The sequence below is a fragment of the Colossoma macropomum genome, unplaced genomic scaffold, assembly GCF_904425465.1.
Source record: "Colossoma macropomum unplaced genomic scaffold, Colossoma_macropomum, whole genome shotgun sequence".
Taxonomy (NCBI): Eukaryota; Metazoa; Chordata; class Actinopteri; order Characiformes; family Serrasalmidae; genus Colossoma; species Colossoma macropomum.
The window spans coordinates 38,428,628-38,446,237 of record NW_023494799.1 but is presented as its reverse complement, the minus strand read 5'-3'; the positions used below and the strand labels follow the sequence as shown (position 1 = coordinate 38,446,237).

General features: G+C 40.6%; 1 protein-coding gene across 2 annotated transcripts in view; it reads right to left on the bottom strand.

Moving 5' to 3' along the window:
* tp53i11a (tumor protein p53 inducible protein 11a) overlaps positions 1–17,610 on the bottom strand; it is a 42,935-nt gene that overhangs the window by 13,675 nt on the left and 11,650 nt on the right. The window contains exons 1-2 of one of the 2 annotated variants that reach the window (XM_036587383.1): positions 15,885–15,904; positions 5,026–5,186 (exon numbers count right to left, since the gene is read on the bottom strand). In XM_036587383.1, the coding sequence (XP_036443276.1) occupies positions 5,026–5,186; positions 15,885–15,897 (174 nt within the window). In that variant the 5' untranslated portion in view covers positions 15,898–15,904. Of the gene's footprint in view, positions 1–5,025; positions 5,187–15,884; positions 15,905–17,610 lie in introns of those variants that run through there. The other variant, XM_036587384.1, reaches the window with a different exon arrangement.

Here is a 17,610-nt window from a genome sequence, read left to right as displayed (position 1 = left end):
ATATGAATGCTTAAACCTCTTCTTACTATAGTATTAAAGTTCTCTGGAGTTCCACAGGGATGATCTCTGTGTACCTCAGAAGAACAAAAGCAAAAGCTCTTTTCTCCGGCTATGAATGGATATTGTGGTAGTACATTTGCAGACTACACGGGTGAGAGTAGCCATACGCTCTTTTTGTGGGTGTGAGCGTCTATTCAAGCTTTGGCGGAAAGCAAAAAATAGACATGGCTTGCAACAAAACCGACATCAGTGCTGATATATGCTAGTCATCCTATGTTCTTCTGAAACTAGCTTTTCAAACCCCTAAAGGAAGATTTAATCAACCAATCTGAATGAAAACATAGGCTTAAGCAATATGATCTCAGAATGTTTATGATTGTTATATAGAAAAGAGAAAGTGATTAAAAAACATATACATGAATATGAGAGAAAATGTGGAATGATAGTACTATCATTGCAAATCATTAACCTCTTATGCTCCTTGGAACCACCAATGGTTCCAAAATGCACTTCGTCATATTCTTCATAACTTTCATATTTCATAAGCTACATTCAAAAGGTGGGGGTCGTATGAGAGCTGTAACTGTCTTCTTTCCAGTCAAATAGATGGGTGATGTAATTTTAAACCCTTATAATAAAAGAAGCTGAACTTTTTTCTACTGAAAGTCGACCAATTTTTCCACAAATCTGGGCTATAAACTATAAACAGATGGCGTCTCTTCAGTGATCGGCTCTGTAAACATTATTTTTATAAAATAATACAAAGAGCGTCTAAGATTTTTGGCTTTCAGCAGTAAATTGTAAGCATATAGCAATATGTGTATGATCATAAAATACATGTTCTGTTAATTTGAGGGGAGCTTTTACAAAAAAATAAATAAATAAATAATAAGTTTCTGAATAATTTGCCTTAAGATTTGGGCATGTAAATTCAGATGGACAAACCAAAATATACCCTGGAGCATATGAGGTTAAATAAAAAATAACGTTCTGCACTCTAAGCTCTTATTCTTCTTGTATTTTTATTTAGCTTGGGTAATCATCCATAATAACTTTGACTTCAGTGTGTCGATACTTACTTAGGGCCCTGTATGCTATACAGCTGAAAAACATGTATTTCCGAAGGCAACACTAAGCCCAGTTGCACAAAAAGTACTTTTATATATAGTGTGATTCAAAACGGTTCATTCGATTTCAAAATGATTTATTTCACTTGTAAATCATTACAGAACAATGCAGTAAACTGTAAATGGTGAGCATAAAGTTTATTATGTAATTTTACAAGGTCTCAGTATGAACCTCCTCCAGCTGTACGGACAACATCAACACCATAGTCAAACTCATCCCATACTCGACTGAGCATGTTGGGTGTCGCTGCACTCACGGCTCTTTCAGTGTGATTTCGGAGATCATCCAGTGTTGTGGAACCAACGACGAACGCTCTGAGCTGTTGGAGCTTCACTGCCTATGAAAATCACACTGCACAGTTATGACGGATTCACTCTTATTGAAGTGGAGAACACAGAAAGCTTTGTGCTCAGGGGTCTCATCTCCTCTCAGACTGAAGGGAGCCACCCTCCAGTGACAGTCAGAAACTCAACGACCCCCTCTTTCAATTGGTATGTGATTGGTTCCTAGGCGCCTCACAGTGGTTAAAATATAGCGCTTTGAAATCGGATGAATCTTGTGCAATCACCCTGTATTATAATAATCAATGATTATTTATTTCCCAATTATTATTCTTATTGTTTAGCAAAGATGTAGAACCCTAACTGTTTTGCTCAACAGTAAAGCAGAGATAAAGAGACAAATGCTACTCTACGGGACAAAGAGTGGCAGCTCAGAAACTCCATTGATCACTGCCACTAAGCCGATCTTAGGCTACAAGACCACGTCAAGGGCTGTGGGACGCCTCAGGTCAATCTATTCCCCACTACAGCACTTCCAGGAGAGCTCAGACATTCTGAGAAGAGAAAGAGGGGCACCTTCTTTCCTCGGAATAACTTCAGCAGAAGATGGTGCAGGGCTGTAAGTATTTGCCTAAAATGTATTTGCCTTCCAGTTAAGTTAGATATACCTAGGTGTGATTACTGCCAGCCCTGTTCTAAACATCCAAACATCACTTGAATAGAACCATTCCAAGAATGTGAAGTAGGCAAAAAAAGGGTCTCAAGAAGCAGCAAATTATGCCACCATCAAAATGAATTCTGGAATAGATGAGAAAGAAAGGTAATAAAATATATCAGTTTGGAAAGGACATGTCTAAGGCTCTGGGATTGCAGCGAACCACAGTAACCATTATTCCCAAATGGAGAAACTTGGAGGAGTGGTGAATCTTCCCAGAACTTGTTCGCCTACCAAAAAGAGCACAGCGCTGACTCATCCAGAAAGTCAGGATAAACCTAGGTAAACATCTATGGTAGTTGTCACCAACCCTTCTTCAGGAGATCAGTTTTCCTGCAGATTTAGTTCCAACCTACATCTGATATTCCACCCCTCTTCTGTCTAAAACTAATCCATCTTATCCAGCCAATCAAGGACTTCTGAAAAAGTCAATTAGCTGGAACGGGTGTGTAGTTGGAACTAGATTTGACAGGAAAGTAGATCTCCAGAACCAGGGTTGGTGCCTGATCTAAGGAACTGCAGGCCCCACCACAGATTAGGGCTGGGTGATAAAACGATAATGATAATTATCGCGATATAACGTTCCTCTATAGGAATATAAGAAATGTTTGATAAATGTTCGATATAATACACCGTTCTCACACTTCCACGTTCTAGCGACAGGCCTGGTGGTGATTTCTACTGCAAGGAAAGCGATATGACTCTGCTGTCATCACGAGAGAGCTCACTTTTTTCAACATGGTTAGAGAGGGAGGGTCAAGCAGTGAAATGAATCGCCAAATATACTTTAGCAAGTAAACTGAAGATGCTGTATGTGAGGCACTGGAGAGTGGGAGAACGCTAGCTTCCCAGGTTAGCTGTTTTTAGCAGCTGGCTAACTTGAAGCAGCGCTCTGTCACTCGCACAGTATGGCCGAATTGATATACTGTAGATCAAAGAAGACAAAAATAGCATTGATTTCCTACTTTTAACTACTCACACTGTAGTTAATGCTTTTACACAGCGAGCGTCAGATATACTGCAGTTCACCCCTCAAACTACTACAATAGAATAGAGAAATCCAGTCGTCTGGTGTCTGAATACTGTGATGTGCTCTGACACGGATGTGGTAGGAGTGACGGCAGTAAGGCGGTGTGATCCATCACTGACCTACCGAGGCAGCTAATGTTTGCTGTTCATACTAAACTGACGTTGTTGAGAACCTAAACAGTTTATCACTCGTCACCAGACAGCTAAAAATAATCTTTCTTAAATTTTGAATAATACAAAAATTGTGTCCGTACTTTTCCAGCTGGTAAAATCAGCTAATCAGAAACTTTCTCCCACTCTCCCATGACGGATGTCTGAAATGTTCCACTGTTTGGAGTATTTGTCATGTTCTGACCATAAAGGATAGTTTAAAACAGCAATAAACCACTCAGGAGCAAAATCAGCCTTCAAACTTAAGAGAAATAATGATTTCACATTTATCGCAATATGTATCGATATCGACTGAATTTTTTATCGTGATAACATTTTGGCCATATCGCCCAGCTCCACCTCAGATGGGGTCAGCGTTCATAATTCCTTGAGGGAAAATGGGCAAACATGTTGTCCATGGAAGAGCAGTAACCCACTGCTAACCAAGAGGAACATAAAGGCTCGTCTCACATTTGCCAAAAAACACCCTGATGACCCCTAAGCTTTCTGGAATAATGTCATATTGACTGACGAGTCAAAAATGTGACTTTTTAGAAAATAGGAATCTTGACACATCTGCAGCAAAGCTAACATAGCATTCCACAATAAGAATACCAAATCAAAAATCAAGAATGGTGTGATACTGTAAGGATGCTTTGCTGCTTCAGGGTCTGTGCAACGTCGATAATGATTACCGAATACTCTAATTGAATTTAATCTCCCACGTCCTGTCATCAGTCCTCTATCTGACGCTGAAAGGGAACAAATACTTTTTCATGGTACTGTACAAAATATGTACTCCTTGGCAGGAATAGGTGATGGAGAGGTGCATGAAGACAAATTCACAGTCTACAAACTAAACATATCAGCAATCTTACCAACATCTGTGCTTCAGGGGAAACACACAAATACAGCATGATTTGTATGGGAGCTCTATTACACCTTGTACTACGCACATTTCCTGTTGTGGCCACAGTTGATTTCCTGTACATCTCATACGTAGTGAAAAAAAAAATACTTCACATTCTTGAGGCAGCATATGGAAATAACTCTCCGCTTTCATCTGTTTATTAATACACTGTGTACTGAAAGCTGTCTGAAGCATTATGTTTGTACACGCCAAGCATCATACTGCCTGAGCGTTGAAAACAGAGGTGGGGTGGAAGTGCCCCTTTAATGGATGTTCTCTTTGATTTTAGCCGCCTCTGTCACTGAGTATGATGCACAATGCAAGGCTGGGAGAGTGTCCATGTCTGAATGCCACACGGGTTTCGTACAGGCCTGTCTGCCGCACAAATCACCTCACAGATAAGAGAGAGAGAGTGAGACAGAGTAAGCAAAAGACAGACAGAGGCATGGAGGGCCATGCCTGTAATTCTCATTGTGCATTACTGATATCGGTCTCTAATGAGCGAGAGCTGGAGCCAGCATGACTGTTCGAGGCTGATTAGTGCTGCACAAATATGCTAGCCCTCTACCCAGCGGTCCAGCTCATGTAGTCAGCCACCAACGTTTCCAGAAGGCAAGGGTTCCTGATACCAGGGCACATTTCAACGTTTTTAAAATCTGGCTCCCTGTGATTGTCCTAAGCCCCCATCCAACCTATCCCGGCCCTAATCAGGGCTTCAAAACTGGAAGCATCTGGAAGTGATTCATGTATCCTTGTTGGTAAATAACAAAGGAAATAAATTCTACCCCACAAAAAGAAGTGTGAGTATTCACCTTTGATCTGTGCACTTCTCCATCATCATCCTCTCCCCCAACACCCAGGACTTTGCGAGTCTTGAGGCGGCTCACTAGGTCGGTCTGGCTGTGCTTCTTCACAAGGGGGGGGTGGGATTTGGAGGCCATGGCAGGGAGGATGAGGTAGGAACTCCACTTGGCTGTGAGGGACAGGAGAGTAAAACAAATCACATAAGTAACAGTTCTACTTTCTTAAGCCTGTTTGGGCTCAGTGCTCAGCTTAGGCACAACTGGGGGTCCAAATACATTTACACTCACACTCAAACGTAGATTTAACTGTTGACAGGTGATACCAACCAGGACATCTGAATAAAGCGGAATTTAGCTAATGTCATGTCTGTCTTTGAGGGATTCATTTGTCCCTCAAAGTCACCATGAAGGCCAAATAAAATGGGGTGTAATAAAGCAGGGTTTCTCAACCTGTGGAAGCACCCTGTAGTGGTCTGTGGGCCTGCCCTCTGGGGAGGCAGCAGCTCTTAGTGAGCAGGTAACATTTAATGTCATGAAAACATAAGTGGAAAAAAAAACTCAATAATTAAGAATCGAGAGGCGAACGTTTTCAAATTGTACCTGATACACGTACAAATAAAAACAGTGTACATCATCAGTTTGGGACAACGCAGTTAGCGAGCCAGAGATGGAAAAGTTTCCCAGAGCCCTTTTACACGCACCTCATTTGGTGTGGAACTATTGGACTTTTTCTTTAGTTCGCTCACTCCACCCGTATTTAGATCTGCAACAGACAGCTGAGCTGCTTCCAAACGAACCCTGGCTGCTGGTGGGAAGCAGTCTGTGATGAAATGAAGGAATTCATCAACAGAGCTCGCGTTCCTCTTCTAGAAGCACGCTAGCGCTTGTACCGTCAGCATAATCTGCCTGTTCTAACATCTCACTCTTTACAGACCCTCGTTTGCTCTCGTTTCTGCAGCACAAGCTGCTGTAAAATAAAATAGATAAGCGAAGATATACGTTTGATTTTGGCTCATGGATTGGAATGTATTTTGGGCTGAGCATCAGCTACTTGAGTGATTAAACTCAAATTGATAAACCAGTGACAAAGAAGCAGATATAAAGTAAGGTTTAATATTGTTGTTGATTGTGATGACGCTAATCCTAAAGCCCAGTGAGTGAGTGAGGTTTGGCTATTTCAAATTCATCTCAAATACCCTCAAAACTAAAGAGAAACCTCGAGACCAAAGCCAGTGGAGTATTTTCAGTGATACCGCAGCTATAAATCACAGTCCACATCCACCTCGTACATTTCTATTCTTTCTGTTTCCCCCCCCTTTTTTTAACATCTCTGCAAATTTTGGGACCTGTGATTGAGCCAAATGGACGATCTGATCTTCAGGTCCTGATTCTCAGATTTTCAGTTTCAGCCCTTAAGAAAGAAAAAGAAAATTATATTAAGTTGATTTTAGTTCTGCTGTGGACCGCTGCACTTTGTATTTATAAACAGGTGGACCTTGGGATAGAAAAGGTTGAGAACCCCTGTAACAACGAACACAAAGGTGGGAAAGAAAACACACACAAATTCCACAATGTGACCTTTCAGATGACTCTCCTGTCCTTACCACACAACTAGACACATTCATGCACTGAATCAGTCATCTCAGTCTAAGAACTTGCTGCACAATGCGCAGAGCACAGATGGAACCGTGAACTCGAGCATTTAACACAGAATCTGAAAATGTATTAATAATTCATCAAATTATTAACATCATGCCACTATCAACAGATGTGTGCCACAGTGTTCTGTGGTAGCAGAAAATGGGTTGAGTTCAAAGAAAAGCCTTCATACTTAAGAGGAAAATTTAGATAATTAAGTCAGAGAAGACCAAACACGGGAAACTGATGTGTTCATTTACAAATATTTCATTTTGCAATGCATTTATTACTCCAAAAAGTTGTAACAATGAATGATTATTTATAGAATTATACTACAGCGATCAGGCATAACATTATGACTGTTTCTACGCTCATTGTCCATTTTATCAGCTCCACTTACTATATAGGTGCACTTTGTAGTTCTACAGTTACAGACTGTAGTCCATCTGTTTCTCTGCATACTTTGTTAGCCCCCTTTTACCCTGTTCTTCAGTGGTCAGGACCCCCATGGACCCTCACAGAGCAGGTACAATTTGGGTGGTGGATCATTCTCAGCACTGCAGTAACACTGACATGGTAGTGGTGTGTTAGTATGTGTTGCGCTGGTACGAGTGGATCAGACACAGCAGTGCTGCTGGAGTTTTTAAACACCTCAGTGTCACTGCCGGACCGAGAATAGTCCACCGACCAAAAATATCCAGCCAACAGCGTCCTGTGGGCAGTGTTCTGTGACCACTGATGAAGGACTAGAGGATGACCAACACAAACTGTGCAGCAGCAGATGAGCTATCGTCTCTGACTTTACATCTACAAGGTGGGCTGACAAGGTTGGAGTGTCTAATAGAGTGGACAGTGAGTGGACACAGTGTTTAAATACTCCAGCAGCACTGCTGTGTCTGATCCACTCAGACCAGCACAACACACACTACCACACCACCACCACGTCAGTGTTACTGCAGTGCTGAGAAGGATCCACCACCCAAATAGCACCTGCTCTGTGAGGGCCCATGGGGGTCCTGACCACTGAATAAAATGGACAATGTATGTCTTCCTGTATTAGTAAGCAACGTTTTGATACTAGACAATTTAGATAAATCCTATATTCAAATCATTAGGAGACCAACTAGTGTGGAATTGGCTTTTCTATTATTTAAAAACAAAAGCTCTTATGTAAAACACACACTGAGGGTATATGTGCAATAGTGGTTTTGGTGAAAGGAAGAACAAATAAATTAATATGCATGTTGTACTGTATGGAGCCCTGATTCTAAACAAGATTTCAAGAAATCGGCTGAGGACAGAACACACTGCTCAGGTGCTCCGGACTGACAGCCTATACAGCACCAGAAGCCTGTCCAATCTAAGTGATTAACTTCGTGCTAATAAATAGAGTGAGATTCGGGAGGCAGAAGTCCCATGTGGGATTCGGCTCTTTAACTGATGTGGCCTAATAAACTGAAAGAACACAGAAGAGGCTGTTCATCTTATTGAGAGAGATCAATCTACTCGTACTGATAGATTAGCTGTTCATTGTAAAACAGACGTAAATAGAAAATAAATAAAGTCCAAGGTGACTGAAAACCTAATGATCTATGCCATGTTTATTATCAGACTTAGTCCCCTTAGACAACTGAAAGCCATGACTGTTTCCTGTGGAGGCCAACAAAAGGGGGGAACACCATGTTGACTGCACATTCTTGTCTGTGGTAGGGCTGTTTATGAGGAGAAAGAGGGGAGTGGTAATCTTGAAACTAGAATAAAACACACAAACTGGCTTCAAGAAAAAAAAATGACAGTGATATAAAAATGCTCTACTGGTGCATAACATGCAAACATCTAGCTGCCCAATGAGCCTTAATTCCTAACGCAGTGCAATGTTTTTAAATAGTCTTTTTTGCATGAATATCAGGATCTAAACGGAGTACTCTTGTTTTCGTCTCCTTCTGCGGTCACAAAATGAGCCCTTTGTAATGTTCAGAGCATTATGGAATAATGGTATGAGCTGTTAGTCTAAATGCATAAAGGCAGCTCTCTGTATAAGGAAAGGGCTGTTGCCTGAAAGAGGAGGATAAGTAGGATATGTTATGGCATAGTAAGAACAGCACTGACTATCAAGAACAAGGAACCATTATAAGCCAATGAAATATATTGATTTAAAACTTTCAAACTTCAGCCAAATAAAAACATAGCACCATTTCACACACTTCACATTGAACTGCTGGTGCACTCAAGTGTTGCAGCTCTTCTTTTGGTTGGCACTCCTTTGCTATTTTGTTTGTTGCAACCAAATATTCCTCATTTACTCAGGAATAAATGGTGCTATTCCCCAGCAGCTTCACACACAATAATAACTTATTCTCTGTTAAATCATCTGAGAAAAGCAGACTTTTACACCGTGATTAAATGGTCCTTTGCCTGGTGAAATGGTTCTTCAGACTGGTGGAGAATGTTGAGCAGGACAGACTTGTACAGTTATTGGCTGCTTGTGGAAGCAATTCACTACAATTTGGAACACACAAAGTGTGCCACAGAGAAAAACATGTTAGTAATGATCATACGATGCAAACACATAATGAATCTATGTAACTATATAATCAGGGTGGCTTGTTAACTCGTGTTGCGGCACGCCACAACAACTGTTTATTTGTTTACGACTATCTATTTTGGCCTTAATTTAATTTTGGCTGACCTGTACACAATTTGTATCATAATAAACCGATACTATAATGTGGACACAGATAAAACATACAAATTAAAAGCAGTGAAGTGAAGCCAAGACGCTTGGTTGTGCTGCCATGCGCTGTCATTGGCAGCAAAGGGGGGGGCCAACTCTATATTAAAGCCCATGGGTCGCGGAGATGTTCAACAAGAAAATTTAGATGTGATGTTCAGGTGTCCGCATACTTTTGGCCACGTTGTGTAGTTTTATATTATAACAATATACTCCATACCCTGCTTTTAGGCTGTTTGACACAAGCCCTATGTACTGGGCAAAAAAACAGGAAATATGTGGCGATAATGTGCCCCGCATTTGCAGTGTTGCACTGATCACTACAGCCCTAAAGAGGTCTTGGACCCACTGTTTAGGACAGCAACTAAAAATAAAATAAAAACATTAAAAACAGCCACCTGGTAGTTTGCTTTAGATGCATAAACATTGTAAAGCAGCAAAAGTTATTCACTCCAGTTAAAAACCAAGTATATACAATGGATTCACGTAAGGTAAAACGTGCTTTATGTAACACAAAGCACTAGTGCTGGGTGATATGACCTCAAATCAATATCACGATTAATTGAATATTTTACCTCGATTATGATTAATGAACAATTATTTTGTTTTTTGTTTTTTTCCCCCTCATAGTTCACTGACAAGGTCTGTACTGTAAATATGCTCTGCATATCATAATGTAAATCGTCTCAACAGCCAGATTGGAATTCACGCAGCTTTTACGTCAATCCAACTCGACATTCGTCATAATTCCGTGCTGCTGAGACTCATCAACATCTGGGCTGATATTTCTGTACAAAAATTAGAAGAGACGTATCGAAAATCCTTCATGTTCGAAGAGATTTTGAAAGAAATGTCTGAACGTGGCCGTAGGAGAACGAGGCTGCAGCATCAAAGAACAGGTTAAAGTCTGAAAGCAAAGTTTAAAGAATCTGAGGACGTGAACCAAAGAAGTGACCGCGCCCTTTTTACAGCTCGAACACATTCTGGGTGATGAGCCCAAGCTGTCAGTCAGTGAAGCTTTATGATGGCTCCTGTGATGCTGGTGAAGATGAAGCTGATCCTCCGGGAGCAACTGGCGTTCGTTGGCAGTCATGATTGTTTACCTCTGGATGAGCCGTGAAGCAGCGTGACGCATTGCTCTTTTGCACATGTGGGTCAGTTTAGGACCTGATCTGTTCAGACTGATGTCGCATACAAGATAATGTGAACAGCCAAACAAAAAAATTGAATCTGGTGAGAAAATCAGATTTGGGCCTCTTTTACCAAAAAAAATAAAAATAACCGACACGGGCAAGATTATGTCGCTTAGAGGTTCTAAATGTTGGTTTCGATTACATTTCGATTAACCGCCCAGCCCTACAAAGCACTTATTTTGGTACTACAAACGTAACATATTAGTATGCAAAGTAAGTCTGGTCTCAAAAGGTAAATCCAAGTTAATTTCAGTTTTCAGGCATGTAGATTAAGGTTCTCTTCTCGATTAGAAAACCCTCAAGAACAACACCTAAACCACTCTCAGACTAAGGCAATTATTCCTCTGCTTGCCTAGCAAAGTCAAACCTACACTATCTGTTCTGTTGTCATTATTTATAGTTTTTCATCCATGACAGCTCATCCTATTGTTCTTCAATCTGTCTTTATCTCGACAGTATGTTAAATTGTAGTTGCTTGGCAACTCAAATGGCATGAACTTTGTGCATTTCATATGATCAAAAACAAAAAAACCCATTCAGAGACGATGTTTCCCTGGTAATAAATCTGTAATTATCACAGTGGCTGTTGCTAATCATACACTTCTCCCATTGGCAAACTGAGCATCCATTTTCTGCTGCCTTTTAAATGCAAACATATTTTTAAGAAGGTCTAAAGATATTAATTCTGATATAGTCAACTAATATATTTGCCCAACATCCTATGAAAAGAATAGGAGAGGAAATAAAGTACTTGTACTCAACAAAAGTATAATATTTATGGCTAAAGCTTTATGAGGTTTATTATGGACTTTTAATCAGCCTTGCATATGCTGTAATGGTTACTTCATGATATGCCTGTGATAAATAACAATAACGCTAAAATGCAGCATTCCTACACACGTCCACAGTGTAAACACTGACGTGGTGGTGGTGGTGTTAGTGTGTGTTGTGCTGGTATGAGTGGATCAGACACAGCAGTGCTGCTGGAGTATTTAAACACTGTGTCCACTCACTGTCCACTCTATTAGACACTCCTACCTTGTCAGTCCACCTTGTAGATGTACACAGTTTGTGTTGGTCATCCTCTAGTCCTTCATCAGTGGTCACAGGACGCTGCCCACAGGACGCTGTTGGCTGGATATTTCTGGTTGGTGGACTATTCTCAGTCCAGCAGTGACACTGAGGTGTTTAAAAACTCCAGCAGCACTGCTGTGTCTGATCCACTCAGACCAGCACAACACACACTAACACACCACAACCACGTCAGTGTTACTGCAGTGCTGAGAATGATCCACCACCCAAACAGTACCTGCTCTGTGAGGGTCCATGGGGTCCTGACCACTGAAGAACAGGGTAAAAGGGGCCTAACAAAGTATCAGAGAAACAGATGGACTACAGTCTGTAACTGTAGAACTACAAAGTGCACCTATATAGTAAGTGGAGCTGATAAAATGGACAATGAGCGTAGAAACAAGGAGGTGGTCATAATGTTATGCCTGATCGGTGTATGTCTACAGTGTAAACACTGACCTGGTATAAATGCAGGTATAAATATTACAGTATCATGGCCAGATGTGGCATTGAACAATGTGGTATTGTGTGCTGGTGCAATCTTTCAAACAGTGTCAGTTTTAACACAGTTAATGACATGAGTATGCAGTATGTTCACTGAATGTTCAGGAAAGATACAATAATACTGGAAGCAGAACGTCAAACATCAAAAGTCAAAGCATAAATCTGCTAAAACTAAAGCTGTGTTCACACAGCAGGTAAAAGTGGCCCAAATCACTGTGTGAACAGCAAAAACACATGTAATCTGACATTTCCAATTCTGATTTGAGAGGCTTTCATATGTGGTACTGAAAACTGATACCGTATCCGACATGCGGCAATGCGACTCATGCGGCTTTTACGTCAATCCAACTCGACATTCGTCATAATTTCGCACTGCTGAGACTCAAAAACATTTAGGCTGATGTTTCTGTACAAAAATGAGAAAAGGCTTCATCAGCCGAACGCGGCCGTAGGAGAATGAACTGCAGCGTCAAAGAACAGTTAAAAGTCTGAAAGCAAAGGTTAAAGAATCCGAGGACGCGAACCAAAGAAGTGACCGCGCCCTTTTTACGGCGAGCTGAATACATTCTGGGTGATGAGCCCAGCTGTCAGTCAGTGAAGCTTCATGATGGCTCCTGTGATGCTGGTGAAGATGAAGCTGAATCCTCTGGGAGCGACTGGCGTTCTTGGCAGTTATGATTGTTTACCTCTGGATGAGCCGCCTGAAGCAAGTGACGCGTTGTTCTTTCGTGCATGCGGATCAGTTTAGGAGCTGATCTGTTCAGACTGATGTCGCACACAGATCACATTTAAAAGATAATCTGAACAGCCAAACAAAAAAAAAAGATTTGTTGAGAAAATCAGATTTGGGCCACTTTTACCTGCTGTGTGAACGTAGCCTAAAAGTATCACCCTGTAAGAGGACATGGTAAGCAGAATAACAGATTACTAAGAGCATGTTAACATGAAAAAGGGCCCCTGTCCTCAACAATTATCATCTTACGTGACAGGTAAACAAATACGTCCATTACCAGCCCAGTATATTAGGATTAAATGCCAAATATGGCAGAATGCCACTGCAGCAGCTTAGCTAGGAAAATGTAAACCACATGAAAACAGGCAGATTTTATGAACAAGCATTACGCAAAGCCAAAGACTTGGTTGATCTCCAAGCTTATGTGAGTAGAATGGCTTGCATTTGTGTCAAAGTGACTTAAAACCGAAAAGCAGCCATTCCCAAATCTCACCCAGAATGTTCAACACAACGTTTTCCTGCCAAGAATAAACAGCCTTCCTTCTGACGTGAGCTTCACACCAACCATACGTCAACCAGACATTTAAAATAGATCAGCCAAGAGCCGGCAGGCTGATACCGCCAGGCAACGACAACAGTTCATGCCCTTTTTTGGCTCGTCACTTTGGTCACTCGTAAGTGGCAAAAGCCCCTTGACCTTAAATAAACAGCTCTACAGTCAATTAGTCATTAACTTCCTGCTGCTTAGGAAAACATTGCTGTCAAGTGAGGTGCTCGGGGCTTCGCAAGCAAAGGGAAGCACGAGTGTGGACAGCCCTATTCCGCATGACAAGATGTGACAAAGCTCCCAGCGAGAACTGCCGCAGATGAGATGAGCATCCTGATCTCTGACACGTCTAGCATCCACACATTAATCAAGCGTTCTCACTCGTACTCTTTTGCCATGGCAACATGTTCTCATGCTTCCCAACTGGGAAAGGTCACAGCAGATCTGGATGGGATTTAAGGCCATGCATATTACATGAACTGGGATCTGATAGGTTAAATATTTCACCACACAGTGCATATTTGAGGCTGCTTTCATCTGAGACGAGCATTCAGGAAGTTCTGAGATGGTGTGAGGCGTAGGTGAAGGCATCGGTGTTTCATGTCATTCAGAAGAGTTTAAAAGACCAAGATGTGAAGAAGAAAGGGACACATTTGTATACATGCTGTTAACTATGGGAGGCAAATCCAGTCAAAAAAGAAATTAAAATGGAAAACAGTAAAATGTAAATGCAAACCTTTTTTTACCATTTCTTTTTCCAAACATCTGCGCAAATATCCTGCTAAAACTGAAAATGAAATGAAGTATCCACATTTCCAATTTCATTTTTCACATATGCACAAGTCATTAGTGACAAAAATAAAAATAAATTTAAAACAACTATTTGTCATTTTATTTTAGTGATTATTCTGGTATTTCATGGCTGTATCTAAAATGGAAAAGCTAATAGAGAAAAGAAAATCCAAGCTTCATTTTGGCTTTGGCTTTTCTTCATGAAACGCAGAATACGTGTCAAAACTAAAATCAAAATGCAGTGTTTACGTTCTTATTTCTTTATCATATCAATCGGCTGCATATCTGACAAAATGAAAATGAAAATGCAAAATGTATAAATCAACAGCAAAGTGACAGTTTGTGATTCAGTTTTCGGCGTCGACGCGCTTTAAGTGTCAGAATAAAAAGGCAAACGTAAACGAACATCGATGCCACCTACTGCCGATTTACTTTTCATTTCCCACTTTGCTTTTTCGTTTTTCAAGTTAACCAACATGTAAATATATGTTAATATATGTTATGTTTTAGTACATACTCAGACCACGGCGTCAGAACGGCATCTTTCCTTGGACTAAACCACTTCGAGTCTCGAGAAAAACCATCGTCATGTTTCAGATCTGGTGTAACTGAACATCAAACCAAACGGCCTCAGAAAAAAAAAGTTTTAGATCAAATGCAATATACTGCAAGCATATACTGGTTCATATAAATATCGTGTATTCTCGGTATAAATGCCACTGTAAGATTTGCCAAGTGTAGCCCTGCCTAGTGTTAATTAAAATATATTTACATGTTGGTTAAATTGAAAACGAAAAAAATTGTCACTTTGCGTTTGATTTATCCATTTTAATTTTTTATTTTGTCAGAAAATCAGCCTGTTGCTATGAAAAAGAAAGAAGAACGTAAACACTGCATTTTAATTTTAGTTTTGACACGTATTCTGCATTTCATGAAGAAAAGGCAAAGTAAGCTTGGATTTTCTTTTCTCTATTAGCTATTTCATTTTAGATTTGGCCATGAAATACCAGAATAATGACTGAAATTAAATGACAAATAGCCTTTTTTTATTTTTTATTTTTTATATTTTTGTCACAAACGACTTGTGTGTATGTGAAAAATGAAATCGTGAATGTAGGTACATCTCATTTTCCATTTTGCAGGATATCTGCGCAGATGTTTGGAAAAAGAAATGGTAAAAAAAAGGTTTGTATTTACATTTTACTGTTTTAATTTTAATTTCTTTTTTTGGCCGGATTTGCCTCCCATAGTTAACAGTGGTGTTTTCCAATACACAACAGGCTGTATCACATGAGAGAAAACTCAAACAGTCTTTGAAAGAATCTTGGAAAACCTCTAAGGCTGACGATCCGTCACGCCTGTCGTGCTGTTTTGAGTGTAGCTTCACGACTTCTGGATCTGACAGGACAAACAGCAACCAGCTGCAAACTGTCTACCATGAAATAACTCCTCCTTGGATGTTTAAATGACCTCAAATTCCACAGACTGAGACAGGACATGCCCCAGGCTCAGAATTATTATTCTGACGTACATTCTGCATCGTATTTAACCTTTTTTAGCGCTCAAATCTCACAAACTGCTTGATTCCACATTTCCTTATTCATGGTTTGATGTAATGTCATGCGTTATTAGGCAAAAGAACATCGTATAAAAAAGTACCCGATCCTTCCATGCTCCAAAATCCCTCCTCATGGTTTAGGTTTCTGTGAAAGCCCATCAACGGTATGTGAGCTCTGAACTGAGGTCCGCTCAGAGTCGTCTCAGTGGAAATAATGTGCAAGAGGAGTGCACTCCTGCTGAAGGGAACCAGAGATGACTTTAATTCCCATATTCCAGCCTCAGAGGTGATTCATCAGCAGCATGCCACACTGGCACAGCAGCAAAGCTACGAATAACAACATGGGGCCACACACCACTTAGATGGCTTTCCCTTTTCCATTAAAGAAGAAAAAAAAAAGAAAAACACTATATACTCCAATACTGCTAGGCCACCTCTTAAAGCAGCATGAAAATTCAGTCATCGCTTAAATGTACAAATCTGAAGTTCAGCTCATTTCTACCAGTGGAGCACTGCTCAGCACTGCTGTGTCTGATCCACTCAGACCAGCGCAACACACACTCACACACAACCAATCACATCAGTGTTACTGCAGTGCTGAGAATGATCCACCACCCAAATAGTACCTGCTCTGTGAGGGTCCATGGGGGTCCTGACCACTGAAGAACAGGGTAAAAGGGGGCTAACAAAGTATGCAGAGAAACAGATGGACTACAGTCTGTAACTGTAGAACTATAAAGTGCACCTATATAGTAAGTGGAGCTGATAAAATGGACAATGAGCGTAGAAACAAGGAGGTGGTCATCATGTTATGCCTGATCGGTGTATAATGTTCAAATAGCAAAATAAGAACGTGATCTGTATCATACACGTTATACAGCCAAGAAAATAACACGAATAAATACTGCAGAAAAATCATGCAAGACTACATGATCAAGTTGCCAAGATGAAACATTCAGTTTCTCTCATTCACTAGATTTCTTTTTAAGCACAAGAATACACTCTTCGTTGTACACTAAGGCTATGTTTACACAGCAGGCCCAAATCTGATTTTCTCAACAAATCAGATTTTTTAGTTTGGATGTTCAGATTTTCTTTTAAATGTAATCTGTATGCGACATCAGTCTGAACAGATCAGCTCCTAAACTGACCCGCATACGCAAAAGAACAGAGTGTCACGCTGCTTCACGGCTCATCCAGAGGTAAACAATCACGACTGGCAACGAACACCAGTCGCTCCCAGAGGTTCAGCTTCGTCTTCACCAGCATCACAGGAGCCATCATGAAGCTTCACTGACTGAAAGCTTGGCTCATCACCCAGAATGTGTTCGAGCTGTAAAAAGGGCGTGGTCACTTCTTTGGTTCGCGTCCTCTTCTTTAAACTTTGCTTTCAGACTTTTAACTGTTCTTTGACACTGCAGCTTCGTTCTCCTTTGGCCGCGTTTGGCATTTCTTTAAAAATCTCTTCAAACACGGAGGGTTTGGATGACTCTCTTTTACCTGCTGTGTGAACAAAGCCTTCGATTCACACTACTGTGTCTACTGTGGACTAATTGCCACCACATAATGTTTGAATTATTTCCTATCACATCTATATGGAACATCTTCCCACAGCTGGCCTTAAAATAAGAGAGGTTAATGGACGTTTCAGGATCTAATTTGAAACAGCTAGTCCAACAATATCAACATGAAGCTGACTTTTCCTTCCTACCCACTTTTTTCCCCCAATTTTAACCACTTTAGGCTTCAATACGGCTCTTGGCACAAAACAAAAGAAACTTCAACAAGTAATTTATAACTAAAATCCGTCTTCATGTCAGGGTTACT